This window comes from Phyllostomus discolor, chromosome X (assembly GCF_004126475.2).
Source record: "Phyllostomus discolor isolate MPI-MPIP mPhyDis1 chromosome X, mPhyDis1.pri.v3, whole genome shotgun sequence".
NCBI lineage: Eukaryota > Metazoa > Chordata > Mammalia > Chiroptera > Phyllostomidae > Phyllostomus > Phyllostomus discolor.
In genome coordinates this window covers 61,396,071-61,413,213 of record NC_050198.1, presented here as the reverse complement: position 1 = coordinate 61,413,213, position 17,143 = coordinate 61,396,071, and the positions used below count along the sequence as shown (strand labels likewise).

The 17,143-nt window shown below is 39.1% G+C and overlaps 2 protein-coding genes across 3 annotated transcripts in view; both read right to left on the bottom strand.

The window, feature by feature from the left end:
- Window positions 1-17,143, bottom strand: part of PCDH19 (protocadherin 19) — a 207,840-nt gene that overhangs the window by 14,214 nt on the left and 176,483 nt on the right. The window lies entirely within an intron of this gene.
- Window positions 15,808-16,756, bottom strand: LOC114505057 (40S ribosomal protein S2-like). Its single transcript, XM_036017142.1, is given in 2 exon segments — window positions 15,808-16,635; window positions 16,638-16,756. Coding segments are annotated over 2 exon segments (879 nt in total). The 5' UTR covers window positions 16,735-16,756; the 3' UTR covers window positions 15,808-15,853.

Below are 17,143 nucleotides of genomic sequence, written 5' to 3'. Positions count from 1 at the left end.
GTGATTCAGACTTTGGATTTATTCACTCAAAGACACCAATGATTAGAGACAAAACTCCAACACTAAAATAGTTCAAGGTAACAATTACATGAGAAATATGTTATGTCCTCAGAAGTGATCTGCAATCAATGTGGCAGAAAGGTAAAGTTAAAGTGCATTCCAGTTCTGATGGTTAGCTACTTCTAAGTAGTGGCAGTTATTGTACATAACTTAAAAGCAAGCAGTGTGTAAATTTTAAAAAAAGCTTCCTGGATTGTACTCATATATATCCACTTGGCTTAATCACTGCATAGACAAAATAATACATGACCAAAGCAAGACCAATTTTTGCAAGATATAATGAAGGGATTGTGGCAATGATTATGAAGACATTGACTACAGCTAAAATTGGACATGTGTACCTAATCAAGAAAACATAACCTCAAGAAGTGCCACCTCTTGAATTCATCCAAAGCAGAGGTAAACTGCCTACTAAACATCAATATATATTTTTAATATTTAGAAAGACCCAACTTCTGTTAGGACTGGCAATGCACCAGCTAAAAAAATTACACTTCCTAACCTCCCTTATAGATAGGGGTGGTCATTTAACTAAGAATGCAATGTTATGGAGGTGAAATGTTCAAAAGATCTCCTTAAAAAGAGGGGAGCTGACTTAGTTTAAGACCGTTTTGTCCTTATTTCTTCTTGCTTTGTCCTGTCTAGAATGGAGACATAATGGCTGGAGCTATAGCATCCATCTCACTACCATAAGGCAACTCTGAGGATGGAAGCCATGCAATGGATAGCAGAATAGAAGATGTAAGGAAATTGGGATATTGAAGATATTGTAGAGCCACCTTACTAACCTTGAACTTCTGTTATATAGGAGGAAGTATAAGTTTCTCTCATGCTTAAGCCACTGATTTATTTTCTTTAGTGGGGGAAGGGGCATCTTTATTACCATCAGTTGCACACTATTCATAACTGATACATTACCCCTGAAGTCTCAGATTTAACTTCCTTGAGGAATCCTTCCCCTATCTCTTAGACTAAGGTAGGTCCTATACCATTGCATTTTATAGCACTCATAATGCTTACAATTACTTGTTTAATATCTATATTCAATGCTAGCTTGTAAACTCCAACTGAGCAAAGATTATATCTGTTTTATTCCCTCCCATAACCACAGAACCTAGCAAAGGATCCAGCACAGAGTGGGTACTAAATAACAGTTTAATTTAGTTGAATGAAAAAGGTACAAGAAATAGTGATAGCAACAGAAAAATCAATTTTGGTCAACATACAAGAAAGTAAATGTAGCACTTCAGAAACATTAAAGCCAGTGTCATCTTAGCCTTTGAGTGGTTTCCCACACACTATATATGCATATCTTAAAGAGATCTATTTTGCTTTGATGTCCAATTGAAAATACATTTACCATGTACCTTGAAGCTTTCCATTCTAACAATAGTTAATGAGGACTGTACTGTGATATAACAACACAATAAGCAGAAGTGCCTATTTTATTAAATGAATCCCTTGTTCAAATATCAAGCATTATTTCTTGGCATCAAATAAAATTGTTGTTAATTCTTATAAAACATAAGCCAAAAAATGATACTTATGATGAGCCTTTTAGACCCATTGCAGATGCTGACTTTTTCTGGCAAAAAAACTGATGCTTCAGTCAAATATGCCAGAGAATTACCAAAGGAAAGAATTACACTGGAAAGGTATTAAAAGCACTTTAAGACCTTCACAGAGTCATGGAAAAAAAGAACATTCATTTCATAACTAATTTAACAAAGCAAGCAGAGTAGCAATGGGCTCAATGGAAAGGGAGGGAGGGAGGGAAGACTTAGGTAGAGAAGGAGGAAGAGATGGAGGACAGGAAGGGAGGAGAAACACTATCTAGGCATTAGACATTCCATCTTGGTTTTTATCTACTTGACATCTTAAGGACTGGGTTTCTTTATACCACTTGAGCATTTATCAAAAACAGTAAGGGCCTAGAACTTTGAAAAATGACAACTTCTTAGAGCCCCCCCCCATGGTATAATTCTGGGAGGAGTTTATACTCACTTGTTTTTTTCAATGTTTTAGAAAGAAAAGATGGAGCTCCACCTATAAAATATTCAAGGACACATGAAAGAACAAGCATTTCTAGAGACTCATGAACCAATGACACCAAGCTATACTTTAGTTACTCTACTGTGAAAAGATTTACAGTACAAAATATTCTACAAACAGCTCCTTGTCTCTTTTTCCCTTTTTCTTTCAGAATTTTCCACCATTTTTGGTCCTCCCTACTGTTTTCCTTTTTTTTCTCTTGTCCCCTATCCTCCTGCTCATTAGCAGCCCTTCCTACAGCATTATAGCCTGACAGACAATAATAAACAGAAGTGATAGGATGTTAGAATTTTAATTGGCATTTGAAACACCTATGTGGTAAGTATTATTTGACAGATGCCAAAGATGAGCTACTCAAAAAATAAGCCCTTATAACATGGAGAGAAAATCCCACACTTTCCATTTATCTAGGTACAGGCAGTAAAAGTCCTTGTTAAAATAAGAGGATCCACTGCTAAAGAGGATCCATTTCCACTGAGAGGACCAGTTTTCTTTGACCATATAACAAAGCTCTGTGTGAAGGGGACCCAAGATAGGAGAGTTATGATGGAGTAATAAAAGCTAAAAATGTCTGGATGTAAAGATATCTCAGAAAGGGCAAAGTTGGGGAAAGCTTGTGAAAACAAAATTCCTGAGACTGTAGAGGAATGTTGCCAAAAGAGAGAAGATAGAAGGAAAGAAAAGCCATCTCTGATTATCACAGGTTGGTATTTTTAGGGTAGCAGGAATTCTGTTAAGTTCATCTTTAGCTTGAGAGAATACAAGAAAAGACTGATGAACCCGAACCTTTCCCAAAACCATTTGACCAGCATTAGGTAGCAAGTACCACCCAATATTTGGCCTCATGATGCCAAATGATACATTGGCCTCTTCCCTCATTCACAGTCATGCACCTGAAATTCACTTACTCCCAGTGCAATATGTAAATAGACTTAAATGTTGCCCTTCTCAAAATTCAAAGTAATTGTATTATCTTGAGTACTGATCTGGTCAAAGAGACAAAATTAAAACATATTGAAGTATAAGTGTGTGAGAATTTAATATTGATGATAGGCAATAGTGTGGCATGCACAGTCATACCATCTAAGTTGCAATTTGGGCCATCACAATAGTTTCTGGAGTTTTCATTTTTGTACTTGGGCTCAATTCAATTCAATCCATACCAAAGAGATTTCAAGATATGTATGAGTATAAATCATGTGTACTGATGCATGGGGAGGAAAGAAATGAAGCAGAAGGCTGCCTGGAAAATTGAGACTAAGAAACAAGAGGTGCTAGCCGGTGACTGAGATAAGCAGAGATTGACTAGACTGGAATCTTTGTATCTTGTCTTCTATGGTGGAGAAAATCATCTGACAAAATGCTGGACTTCAACTAGGTGCTTATAAACCATTTGACAAAGTATTTTTACAAGTACAATAAGAGGTATCACAGAAGGCCATTGAACTATTCTCCAAAAAGAGGAGCACTGAGATAAAGCAACTCTAAGAAAATGGGACCATTTTCTAAAGTTTCATTACAAGATCTCCACAGAATTAAGTCTTTTAACCTATATGTGTTGGACACCTATAACCCTACTCACTTCTGTGAAGAGTTCAAACCAGTTGTTTGTGTAGATTAAACATAGACTGTTTCACATTCTACAGGTAGTTATGCTGCTGGGAAGACAGAGCCTTCAGGTGATACTGACAAGTAGCACTGAACCTAAAGTTATCCTCAACTTGGGTTCACTCTTTTCTGGAAAATAGGGGAATTACTAACACATCATTAATTTGAGAAAAAAAGCCACTTTCATACTGGTCATGAGTTTCTCAGCATTGGACAAAATATATAGTAAGGATGGCACAAATAGGGCTGATACAGAAAGCAAGAAGGACAGGGCATGCTAACCAGGAGAAAAATCTTCCTTTTTCAATGAAAATTTAATGTTGAAGGGAATAAAGGCACCCAGCAGCTGGTGTTCCTCTTAATAGGAACCGACACTTTCCACAGTTAAGTCCCAGGGCATCAGTTTTGTAGAACAGGCCATGTAATACATGAGTCCATGAAAAATGTTGCAACTATAACTTCTAATTTTTAAAAAAAAGATTTTTGACAATAAAAATTTTCATGGAACTGTGTGGAAAAGCTAAGAAACAACATTAGTAATTCTCTAATTGCTTCTTTCACATTTGAAAAATAAACTACTCAGTAAACCAGTCACTGTCTCTTCCAATGACTCAAAAAGGTAGTATATTTCATGTCATCAGCTAGGTAGGAATCATTAGAAATACTCACTGGAAGCAAATAGGAGTGTCAGGGGGATTACTATCTATTAACTACCTAGGTTGGACTATTTAGTACCAATAAATGCCTCATAGAAAAGTCTAGCATTATCTTGATATTTTAGTGTAACTTTAGCAACCATCTGGAATGCTGTAATTGTGATGAGACTGCCTCTGAATAAAATAAATAGCACAATCATTAAAAATTTCATTTCAGATATCTTCTTGGAAGCTAATAAATTTTACAGCAGTTTTAGTCCTTCCTAATTGCAACAAAGAAAAGCTTAGCTCTAGACAAATTTAAAGCAAATTGACAGCCTTAGGGGAATCTGTTCACGTAACACTTTTCCATTATAGAAATCTTTTTTTCCTAAAGAGAAAGAGAGAATGAATGAATGAATTTTGGATGGAGTGAGATGGATGATTGAGATAAAGTGTGAAAGAAACCAGTAAGTGAAAAAACAAGCTATATGGAGAGAGAGACAACCAAAACCATTTAATACTTGTTTGCAAAACCAGGTAGAAATCGACTTAAAATAAAATGCAAATGTGTCACTAGGGTGCATGCCTAACATTGTGCTGGCATTTGTGAATAATAACTATAAATAATGAATACCAAAACTGAAGGGATCAAACACCACCTTCTATGTTTACTTGTCATTATCTATCTTTCATGGACAAGGCTCAGTTTTATTTTTTGGTCTTTTCTATAGTTATTTAGGATTGGTCTTTTTCCAGTGGCATAGTTAATCATACTAGTAGGAGAAAGCAAGCTGTATTTTTTTCCAGGTGTTACCTCAAAAGCAATTAGACAAATTCAGAATGGAAGCCAATTAATCTATTCATTGAGGGAGCTTGATAATTTGAAGGCACCTCATGCTTGTCCTAGTGCTCTTATTAGGAAGAAAAAGTCCTTTAAATCTTTAGCAAATGGCTGTTGCAATATGACCTCCCTGGCCTTTAGCTTGTCCAACTCTCCTTTGAAAAAAAGAATGACTGCTCTTTCTGAAGCATCAATAAATTCTTGGAGTCTCTTTGGGCCACAGCTGTGAGGGCTTTTTCTGAGTTGGCTCAAACTCTGAATATAGGAGTAGCAGAATGCTTTTCAGTTGAGATGACCTGAGTTAAAATAGTCTGGCACAGCTCTAGAAAAATTTATGTCAGACAATGTATATTAAGCCTGGATTATGGCCACATATAAAAAATCACACACAAACACACACACAAGTGTACATGCATACACACTCAACACCACCACCTCCTGTCTTCATCATCCTGAGTACACATTTCCATCTACAAGTTAAAACAATGGAGCATTATGTATACATTCTGTCACAATAAAGCTGGGGGGGAAATAGTGGAAGAAACCAAAAGATTAGAAAAAAGGAGATCAACTGCTCCCTCCCCAGCCGAGCAAGTTCTGAGTGGCTCTGGGAGGAATCCAGGTGCTGGCAAACACACCTGGCTGGTGAGCAGCAGAGGCGGTGCTCTGGAGGCGGTGGACACCAGAGCCGAGTTGCGCAGTGGACCCGGACTCCCGCAGTCACCATTCTGGCTGGAGCTTTGGCGGTGAGAGAAGCCAGGCCACTGTGGGGAGCGGTGGGCTCGATCGGGAGGAATTTCTCAAGAGGAAGGAGTGAATAGACACAGACATTGTTTGGGGAATTCTCCTAAAGTGATTAGTGGCTCTAGCCTGTCTGCTCCCCAGCTGTGAGAGCACAGGCGGCAGTCGGGCCGCGCAGGCGGCGGATGGGCTGCGCCCGCTCTAAGGAGCACCGGTGGCACTGGCCAGTGGCGGATGGCCGCACCCGCACGAGTCGCACGGCAGTGGCCGACGGGCTGCGCCCGCTCGCGAGAGCAATGGCGTAGGGGAGGTGCCTGCAAGGAGAGCACCCCCCGCACACCAACCCACAGCAGTAACGCTGGGGAAAGACCTGATTCCCATACCCAGGGACCAAAGCTGAGGAGGAGCCAGTGCGAACTCCACGGGCCAAGGAAGAAAAGCCAAACAAATCATCCTTCAGTCTGCCTCAACCAGCAAGAGCAGAAAAACCGATTTGGCCACTTTGAAATCAAGAGACTTTTTAATTTGATTCTATTTTTTTTAACAATTTTTAATTTTTTAAGTTTTATTGTTTTTATTCTCTTTTGATTTCTTTTTCCTCTCTTACCTGATTTCTTGTTTTATTCCTTCCTCCTTCCTGTCCTCCAATTTTATCTCGTCTTCCTGCCTTCGTCTGCCTTTTCTATTTTTTACTTTTTTTAAATTTTTTCCTAAATACCTACAAGTGAGACAAAATCCTGGATCGGTGAAAAGACCAAAGTTGAACCCAAAGAAGGGGCATCACAACAGCTGGGACAGTGAGATAAATGTCACTCTGCTATCACAGAGAACCTGCAAGTTATTGCATATTTGTATTATTATTATTTTTCCAGTGTTCCTACGTATTTTTTTTAACAGTATCATTATATCCCTCTTATTTTTGTATAGCCTGCTTTGCTAGGCTGGTTTTATTGTATGACCTGACAGCTTTCCCCTGATATCTCTTTCTATACCGTATTACTGATCTACTGTCCATTAACTCACCTGTGTCCCATCAGCATACTACTCAATGTTCTGTACTCCCTATCCTTATTACCTAGATTTCATAGACTCTGCCATATGAATGTTGCCATAATATTATTGTAAATAACTGCTGTTCCATGCAATTGTAATTACTTCACAACACCCTCCCCCCGGATCTTAGCCCATTTCAAAGTTTCCTGAACTCTATTACTGTAGTGGTTAACTCTATCCTCTCACACACTGCACCTATTTACTATCCTTTACTCTCACCTTACCCCAGAATCTGACCGCCAACAACTTCTCTGCTTTATAGATCCAACTGACAATCCTTCCTCCCCCAACAGGAGTCTTATCTTCTTTCCATCCATTCTAAAAATCAGCTAGCTGGGTGGAAGACCACGGTTAACACTATACATAGTGAAAGTATCTCCTATATCTTCCCTACTTGCTACTACTGTAAATAGCATAGAATTCTTTGTTGCTGTCTTAAACCATTTTGCCTTCCCCTCCAACTGATGACAAAAAAGAATAGGTGGAGGAGGTGAACACCAGGATACCCACTGGAAGAGGAAACCCAACAACAAAGGAACCACTAACAGATAACAGCAGAAGAAGGTGAAGGAGGGAGTAGTAACCACACAAACGTCAATCCAGGACTTATCTGGAAATACAACTAAACAGTAGAGACAGTACCCAATACAAACAACTGAACAAGATTTCTTTAAACCTTGTACACACAGAAGAACCAGCTTCAACACAACCTGCCCTCACCGGCACAGCAAAATACAGAAGGTGGTGGACAGAGTGACCCACATTTAACCAGCTGGCAGGAAGGAACCACCAAAGAAAGACTCAACAACAATCAAAACCCAAAGGCAAACACAAAGCCAACTTAAACGACAGCCCAAGACCAGCGAGCTTGGGGGGTCAAGGAAACAGCACCACTGAAACTCACTGCTACTCTACTAAAGAAGTTCACATCATAAACCCAGGGAGCCAGAAGAGATCAATATAAGAAGCTGAGGTGAACAAGAAGAGTCTCACAAACAATGGGAAGACAAAGAAATAATCCCCAAATGAAAGGAAAAGAGGAAGCTTGAAAAAGAATCGTAATTGAAACAGAGGCAATTCAACTATCAGATATTGAATTCAAAGCAGTGATTGTCAGGAAGCTCAATGAGCTCACAATGAGCTACGAGAGTCTACAGGGAAGCTACAATGAACTCAGTGAAAACCACATCAGCATAAAAAAGGAAATAGAAACTCTCAACAAGGGATAAGAGGAAATGAAGAATACAATTTCTGAACTGAAGAACACAGTAGAAGGAATGAAAAGCAGGATCGATGAAGCAGAAGATTGGATCAGCGAGCTAGAGGACAAAATAGAAGAAAACACCCAGAAAGAGCAAGAAAAGGAAAAGAGGCTCAGAAAAAATGAAGAGGGATTAAGAGAAATGCAAGACAATATGAAACGTAACAATATCCGCATAATAGGGATACCAGAAGGAGAAGAAGAAGAAAAAAGGATAGAAAACCTAGTTGAACAAGTGATGATGGAAAACTTCCCTAATTTGATGAGACAAAAAGTCACACAAATCCAGGAAACACAGAGAGTCCCAATCAAGAGGAACCCAAGGAGGCCCACCTCAAGACACATCATAATTAAAATGGCAAAATTCCAAGACAAAGAGAGAATCTTAAAGGCAGCAAGGGAGAAAAAGGAAGTAACATACAAGGGGGCCCCAATAAGGCTAACAGCTGACTTCTCAATGGAAACACTCCAAGCCAGAAGAGAATGGCAAGAAATAATCCAAGTAATGAGAACCAGAGGCCTGCAACCATGACTACTTTACCCAGCAAGGCTCTCAATCAAGATAGACGGCCAAATAGGAAGCTTCTCAGACAAAAGAAGTCTAAAAGAATACACCTCCACTAAACCAGCTCTGCAAGAGATGCTGAAGGGACTGCTTTAAGGAAAGAAAGGAAAAGAGAGAGTGAGAGAGGATCACTTGTACATAAAAGACAATGAATAAGTACCTATCAATAATAACCTTATATGTAAATGGATTAAACACTCCAATCAAAAGACATAGAATAGCTGATTGGATAAGAAAACATGACCCACACATATGCTGTCTACAAGAGACCCACCTCAGGATAAAAGATCTGCACAGGTTGAAAGGGAAGGGCTGGAAACAAATTTTCCAAGCAAATGGACAGGAAAAAAGCTGGGGTAGCAATACTCTTATCTGACAAAATAGACTTCCAAAGAAGGTCCATAAAGAGAGACCCAGAAGGTCATTTCATAATACTCAAGGGAAGAATTCACCAAGAAGACATAACTATTGTAAATATATATGCACCCAACATAGGAGCACCCAAATACATAAAGAAAATCTTAGAGGACTTCAAGAAAGATATGGACAGCAACACAATTATTGTGGGGGATTTTAACACCCCTCTATCAAAAATGGACAGATCTTCCAAACAAAATATCAACAAAGATATTGAGGCATTGAACAATACACTAGATGAACTGGGCTTTACTGATATTTACAGAACCCTCCATCCCAAAGAAGCTAAATACACATTTTTTTCAAATGTACATGGAACATTTTCAAAGATTGACCACATGATAGGACACAAAACAAGCCTCAACAATTTCAAAAAAATTGAAATCATACCAAGCAATTTCTCGGATCACAAGGGACTGAAACTAGAAAACAACCCCAAGGAAAAAAAACCCAAAACACTCAAATTCATGGAGATTAAACAGCATGCTATTAAACAATGAATGGGTCAAGAATGATATTAGGGAAGAAATCAAACGGTTTTTGGAAACAAATGAAAACGAACTCACAACAACCCAAAACTTATGGGACACAGCCAAGGCAGTCCTGAGAGGGAAGTTCATAGCGATACAGGCCCACCTAAAAAAGTTAGAAACATTTCAAAGAAAGAACCTAACCCTACGTCTACAAGAACTCGAGGAACAACAACAAAGACAGCCCAGAGCAAGCAGAAGGAAGGAAATAACTAAGATCAGAGCAGAATTGAATGACATAGAGACTAAAAGCACAATTCTAAAGATCAATGAATCCAAGAGTTGGTTCTTTGAAAAGATAAACAAAATTGACAAGCCTTTAAGCAGACTCATCAAGAAAAAAAGAGAGAAAACCCAAATAAACACAATCAGAAATGAAAGAGGTGAGATTACAACAGATACCTCAGAAATACAAAGGATTGTAACAAATTACTACAAAGAGCTGTATGTCAAGAAATTTGAAAAACTAGATGAAATGGACAAATTTCTAGAAAAATATAACCTTCCAAAACTCAATAAAATGGAAGCAGAAAGCCTGAACAAACCAATAACAGCAAAAGAAATTGAAGCAGTAATCAAAAAACTCTCAACACACAAAAGGCCTGGGCCAGATGGTTTCACAGGAGAATTCTACAAAGCATTTAAGGAAGAACTAACACCTATCCTTCACAGACTGTTTCAAAAAATCCAAAAAGATGGAAGACTCCCAAACTCTTTTTATGAGGCCAACATCATCTTAATCCCAAAACCAGATAAAGACACAACAAAGAAAGAAAACTACAGGCCAATATCGCTGATGAACATTGACGCTAAAATCCTCAACAAGATACTGGCAAACCGCATCCAACAGTACATTAAGAAGATCATACACCATGACCAAGTGGGATTCATTCCAGGTATGCAAGGATGGTACAATATTCGCAAATCAGTAAACGTAATACATCACATAAACAAAAGCAAAGACAAAAACCACATGATCATATCAATAGATGCAGAAAAAGCATTTGATAAGGTACAGCACCCATTTATGATAAAAACACTCAGTAAAGTGGGAATAGAGGGAACATTCCTCAACATAATAAAGGCCATATATGAGAAACCTACAGCCAACATTATACTCAATGGGCAAAAATTAAAATCTTTTCCACTAAGAACAGGAACAAGACAAGGATGTCCACTTTCACCACTTCTATTCAATATAGTACTGGAAGTTCTAGCCACAGCAATCAGACAAGAAAATGAAATAAAAGGAATCCAAATCAGAAAAGAGGAAACAAAACTGTCACTGTTCGCAGATGACATGATAGTGTACATAGAAAATCCTATAGACTCCACCAAAACACTGCTTGACCTAATAAATGAATTTGGTAAAACAGCGGGATACAAAGTCAATATCCAGAAATCAAAGGCATTTCTGTACACCAACAATGAAACAGCAGAAGCAGAAATCAAGAAAAAAATCCCATTTGAAATAGCAAAAAGAAAAATAAAATACCTAGGAATAAACCTAACCAAAGAGGTAAAAGACCTGTATTCAGAAAACTACATAACACTGAGGAGAGAAATCAAGGAAGACACAAACAAATGGAAACATATACCATGTTCATGGATTGGAAGAATTAATATCATTAAAATGTCCATACTACCAAAAGCAATTTACACATTCAATGCAATACCTATTAAAGTACCAATGGCATATTTCACAGACATAGAACAAACACTTCAACAATTTATATGGAACCATAAATGACCCCGAATAGCTGCTGCAATTTTGAGAAAGAAGAGTAAAGTAGGAGGAATCACAATACCTGACACTAAACTATACTTCAAGGCCACTGTAATCAAAACAGCCTGGTACTGGCATAAATACAGGCACATAGACCAATGGAACAGAACAGAGAGCCCAGAAATAAACCCAAGCCTCTACAGTCAATTAATATTTGACAAAGGAAGCAGCAACATAAAATGGAATAAAAATAGCCTCTTCAACAAATGGTGTTGGGAGAACTGGACAGCTACGTGCAAAAAAATGAAACTCGAGCACCAACTTACACGTTATACAAAAATAGATTCAAGGTGGATAAAAGACTTAAATATAAAGCCTGACACCATTAAAGTCCTAGAAGAGAACGTAGGTAGGAAAATCTCAGATGTTTCACGCAGAAACTTTTTCACTGACTTGTCTCCTAGAGCAAGGGACATAAAGGAAAGAATAAACAAATGGGACCTCATCAAAATTAAAAGCTTTTGCACAGCTAAGGAAAACAGTATCAAAATAAAAAGAGAACCAACTGTATGGGAAAACATATTTGCCAATGATACCTCAGACAAGGGTTTAATCTCCAAAATATATAAAGAACTTACACGACTCTACTCTAAGAAGACAAGTAACCCAATTAAAAAATGGGCAAAAGACTTGAACAGACACTTCTCCAAGGAGGACATACAGAAAAATCCAAAGACACATGAAGCGATCCTCAATATTGTTAGCCATCAGAGAGATGCAGATTAAAACCACAATGAGATACCACTTGACACCAGTCAGAATGGCCATGATAAACAAAGCAACAAACAACAAGTGTTGGAGAGGATGTGGAGAAAGAGGGTCCCTAGTGCACTGTTGGTGGAACTGCAGACTGGTACAACCCCTATGGAAAGCAGTTTGGAACTTCCTCAGAAAACTAAAAATGGATCTGCCTTTTGACCCAGCAATTCCATTGCTGGGACTCTATCCTAAGAACACTAAAACACCAATAGAAAAGAACCTTTGCACCCCGATGTTCATAGCAGCACAATTTACAATAGCTAGGTGCTGGAAGCAACCTAGATGCCCATTAGTAAATGAATGGATCAAAAAACTATGGTACATTTACACAATGGAATTCTATGGAGCAGAAAGAAAGAAGGAGCTCATACCCTTTGCAACAGCATGGATGGAGATGGAAAGCATTATGCTAAGTGAAACAAGCCAGGCAGTGAAAGACAAATACCACATGATATCACCTTTAACAGGAATCTAAACAAAACAAAACAAAACAAAACTAGCAAAATATAACCAAAGACACTGAAATAGGGGATAGTCTGACAGTGGCCAGAGGGGAGAGAAGAGGGAATTTCAGGGGCGAATGGGTAGGGATTACAGGAACAAATTTGGAGGACACATGGACAAAAACTAGGGGTGGGGGGTAATGGGGGGAAGGGGGGTGGGTTGGGCGGGTGGGCTGGAATGGGAGTAGGGGGGAGAAAACTGTACTTGAACAATGATTAAAATAAAAAAAAAAGAAAAAAGCAGTGTGGCAAATTTAAATGCTCTGTCCATTTAGTACAAATCATGTGTCTGTATAATGTTGGAATAATCAATTTCTCTCAAATATTGTATCTCCTGAACTCCAATTTTATTGCATTTGCCCCTTGTTGGTTAAAATGCCAATCTTTCATGGCTGGATCTGTGAAATATGGGGCGCTAATGAAGGAATGTTATGCTGTGTTTGGAGAAGACCCAAGGAGTCAAATTCTATGTTTAAAAAAGATAGCATAGGAAGTACAGAATTTAAAGCTTTACTGAAATCTGCATTATTTCTATCCTCTCAGATTCCAACTTGGCAGTTATAGAGAGAGAGGGTGCAGACTTGTTTAATATACAATACTGGACGTTAGCATAAAATATCCTAAGAGTAAATTGAAATTATTAAAGAAAAAACTTTCTTTAGCCCTAGAGCTTTCTTATCCCCTTAATTACTTTGCAATTTTTTATTTGCTTCTATCAGTTAGTGAACAGCAAATGATCTAGCTTATTATTAAAACTGCAGGTAAAATAATCAGCTTTGGCAAAATATAACCTGCACCTAGCTTAAGAGCTAAGGATCATCTTCTGCTCATATATTAAGACATGCCAAAACTCATTCAGCTATCTTAGTGGTCCTGGATTGGGGCAGAGGGCAGAAAGTGTTGGAAAGAAGAAAAGAATGGGGCAGATAAATAATTATATTTTAAAACCTCCTGCTGGCATTCGAAAAGTTACCTGCTCTCTCTCTCTCTCTCTCTCTCACACACACACACACACACACACACACGTCAGAATTGTAATACTGACACAGCTTCCTGGATAAAATGATTACAGGACATTAACAAACAAGGACATTGAGATATGATTCTATTCTCCTGAAGAATTTTTGTACCCCTTCTCCCAGAGTTTATGAACTCTGGGAGTTTGAAAAGTGAAATGAAAAGCAAAATGAAAAGTTTATGCTTAGCACCCTGTTATCGATTCCAATATGGGAGGTCAGCAGTATTTCAACAAAGAAATCACTCATGAGTAATGTAATTTTATGGACACAAGTAGGAAAATGAACTGTCTGAAATTAGTCTAATTCCTTGCATGACAGATAATAAAAAGAAACATCTGAACACAGTCGTTGAGAAGCATTTTTGTACTGTTCACCAGACTGAAAATAATCGTTTTTGTTTTTTTTTTTCTGGTCTGTCTTACCATTAATAACAGCCTTCCATAGGTGACCAGATTTCTGGTCACCTATGTTTACAGGGGGAATAAAGATTGATACAAGAGCTCACATTTGTTCTGTACCACCCAACTAGACACAGACTGTCCCGGTGTTTTTTTTTTAGCACAAGCCAACTTTTATTGTAAAAAGTAAAATTAATCAGGGTACCTAAATATTTCAGACATTTCTTGAGATTTGTAAAGAAGCCAGAGGATTTCCAAGGTGATACTCAAGGAGGTTGTTTGGAATGAAAAAATTGGATGCTCATATCTCACCTTTGTTTAAGAAAGCTCTTGGACTCTACTGGGAGGAAATCTATCTGTTTTATTTATTTTCTCCTGATCACATCCCAAAGATTGTCCAGGGCAAGGGGGATATTAGGTTGAGTATGCACTAGATGGAATAATCCATAAACAGTAGCTTGTCAGCTCTGGCAGTGTATTTAAGATGGACTTGCCTTTACAAATTTTCAACATATTCACAGGTATAGCATAAAGAAAGATTGCCCTGGAGTTCAATGGGTCTTTTATTCCCACCTGTAAGTAATAACTGTTCCCATGAATTACTTCTCATTCCTGTTTCCTCATCTCATCTCCCTGTCTCCATTCCATAGTATTCAACTCATCTCTGCCATGACAAAAATATACCTGTTTTAGTATTCTGATCAGACTTTGTCTCTCTTCTTTCAGCTTTTCAGCCTTTCCTCATTACACCAAATCTTTCTGCCTGAAAACTCATACCTACAGGAAAACTACAGGGTGGGAATCAGAAATAAGAGCAGTGGCCAAGAAAATCCATCAATAAGGAAAAGACCTGCTCTCTGAGACATTTCCTCCTTCCCACCAAGGAACCTTCAGAGTAACCCTGTTGGTTCTGTGGGGGCCCCTCCAAATATTATAAACAACTGTGTCTGGAATCTCTGTAGAAGTGTGTGTTACCAGCACCACTTAAGAGAAAAATTTGAGGTGAGGAATATTAACTGTACAACTATAAACATAGTCTATGCGCCCTACAAAATAGGTCACATTTCCCTATTAGGAGAGTAAATAGTTAACATTTTTGGCAAAATAAAATTTAAAAACTTAAAATTCTCTCAAATTCAAAAAAATGCTGCCATAAATTTTATGTCTGCCAAAAACATCAATAGGGTATTCTGTAAATTACTCAACTATTTGCTTATTGGAAATTCACAGTCTAGTGCAACTCTGGTCTTCTGTCCTTCTCGTTAATGTCATTGGGACATCAGCCAAAGCCTAGAGAAGTAACCTTCATCTTGGTGAATTGGCATCTCCAGTGTCAGATACAGTTAACCTGACTAATGAGAACTACAGCTTGTAAAAATCTATAGCCTCCCTGTCTGTTCCACCCATCAGATATGCTTAGCAGTCCCCTGGCACAAGCCCAGCAGTTTACAGATGCTAATCAACTATCAACAGCTTAAGTGTAAACAATTGTAGGTGAAGTACAAGCCAAATGTGTAAAAAATAAATAAAATCATTTTTTAAATTTTATTTATTTATTTAAAAAAGATTTTAAACATTTTTTTTTAACAGACTTAATTCATTTTATTTTCCTTGTACAAAAATTATGTGGTGGCCACAGCTGGAGCTTGGGTCCTCTGCACAGAAACTCTGGTGTGGGTCTTCACCAGATGGTCGGTGAATTCCTGGTAGGGAGACTTGGTGAACACAGTCTCTTTCCAGAGGTCAGGGGTGAGATAGCTGTAGGTCTTAGAGATGGCATCAAAGGTGGCCTTGGCAAAGTTGCCCAGAGTAGCAGTGCAGCCCCTGGCTGAGGTGTAGCAGTCATCGATACCAGCCATCATCAGCAGCTTTTTGGGCACAGGGGCAGAGACAATGCCAGTGCCCCTGGGTGCAGGGATTAGGCGCACTAGCACAGAGCCACAGCGCCCGGTCACCTTACAAGGGACAGTGTGGGGTTTACCGATCTTGTTCCCCCAGTAGCCTCGCTGCACAGGGACAATGGAGAGCTTGGCCAGGATGATGGCCCCACGGATGGCAGTGGCTACTTCCTTTGAGCACTTAACACCCAGACCAACATGTCCATTGTAGTCTCCAATGGCGACAAATGCCTTGAATCGGGTCCTCTGGCCTGCACGTGTCTGCTTTTGCATGGGCATAATCTTCAAAACTTCATCCTTGAGGGATGCTCCCAAGAAAAAGTCAATGATCTCAGATTCCTTGATAGGCAGAGAAAAGAGATAAATTTCCTCCAGGGACTTGATTTTCAAGTCTTTGACCAAGCGGCCCAACTTGGTGACGGGGATCCACTCCATATCCTCAGCCTTGCCTCCACGAGCTCCACGGCCTCGACCTGGACCCCGACCCCGGCAGCGACCTCGGCCCGGATGCCACTGCCAAATCCTCCTCCGAAGCCGCCGCGGCCTCCCATTCCAGGGCCCCCGGGGCCTCCCGGCCCTCCCGCAGCACCGGCGTCATCCGCCATTTGGTGTTTCTTGGGGAAAAAAGCACATTTTTTTATTTATAAAAAGATTTTATTTATTTTGGAGAGAGGGGAAGGGAGGGAGAAAGGGAGGAAGAGAAACATCAATATGTGGTTGCCTCTCACCTGGCCCCAATGGACCTGGCCCAAAACCCAGGCATGTGCCCTGACTGGGAATCGAACTGGTTACCCTTTGGTTTGTAGCTCATGCTCAATCCACTGAGCCACACCAGAGAAACCTGCTATCTTAATAAGCCCATGTGTTGGAGCTCAGGGATATGCATGCCCATGTGCTTCTTTACAAGGACAGAACAATTACTAAATCTCAAGCTCTACTGAACTGAGAAGAGTCAAATTGGTACATAACTGAATATGGACAGTGGGGATGAAGAAATTAGATGATCCATAATAT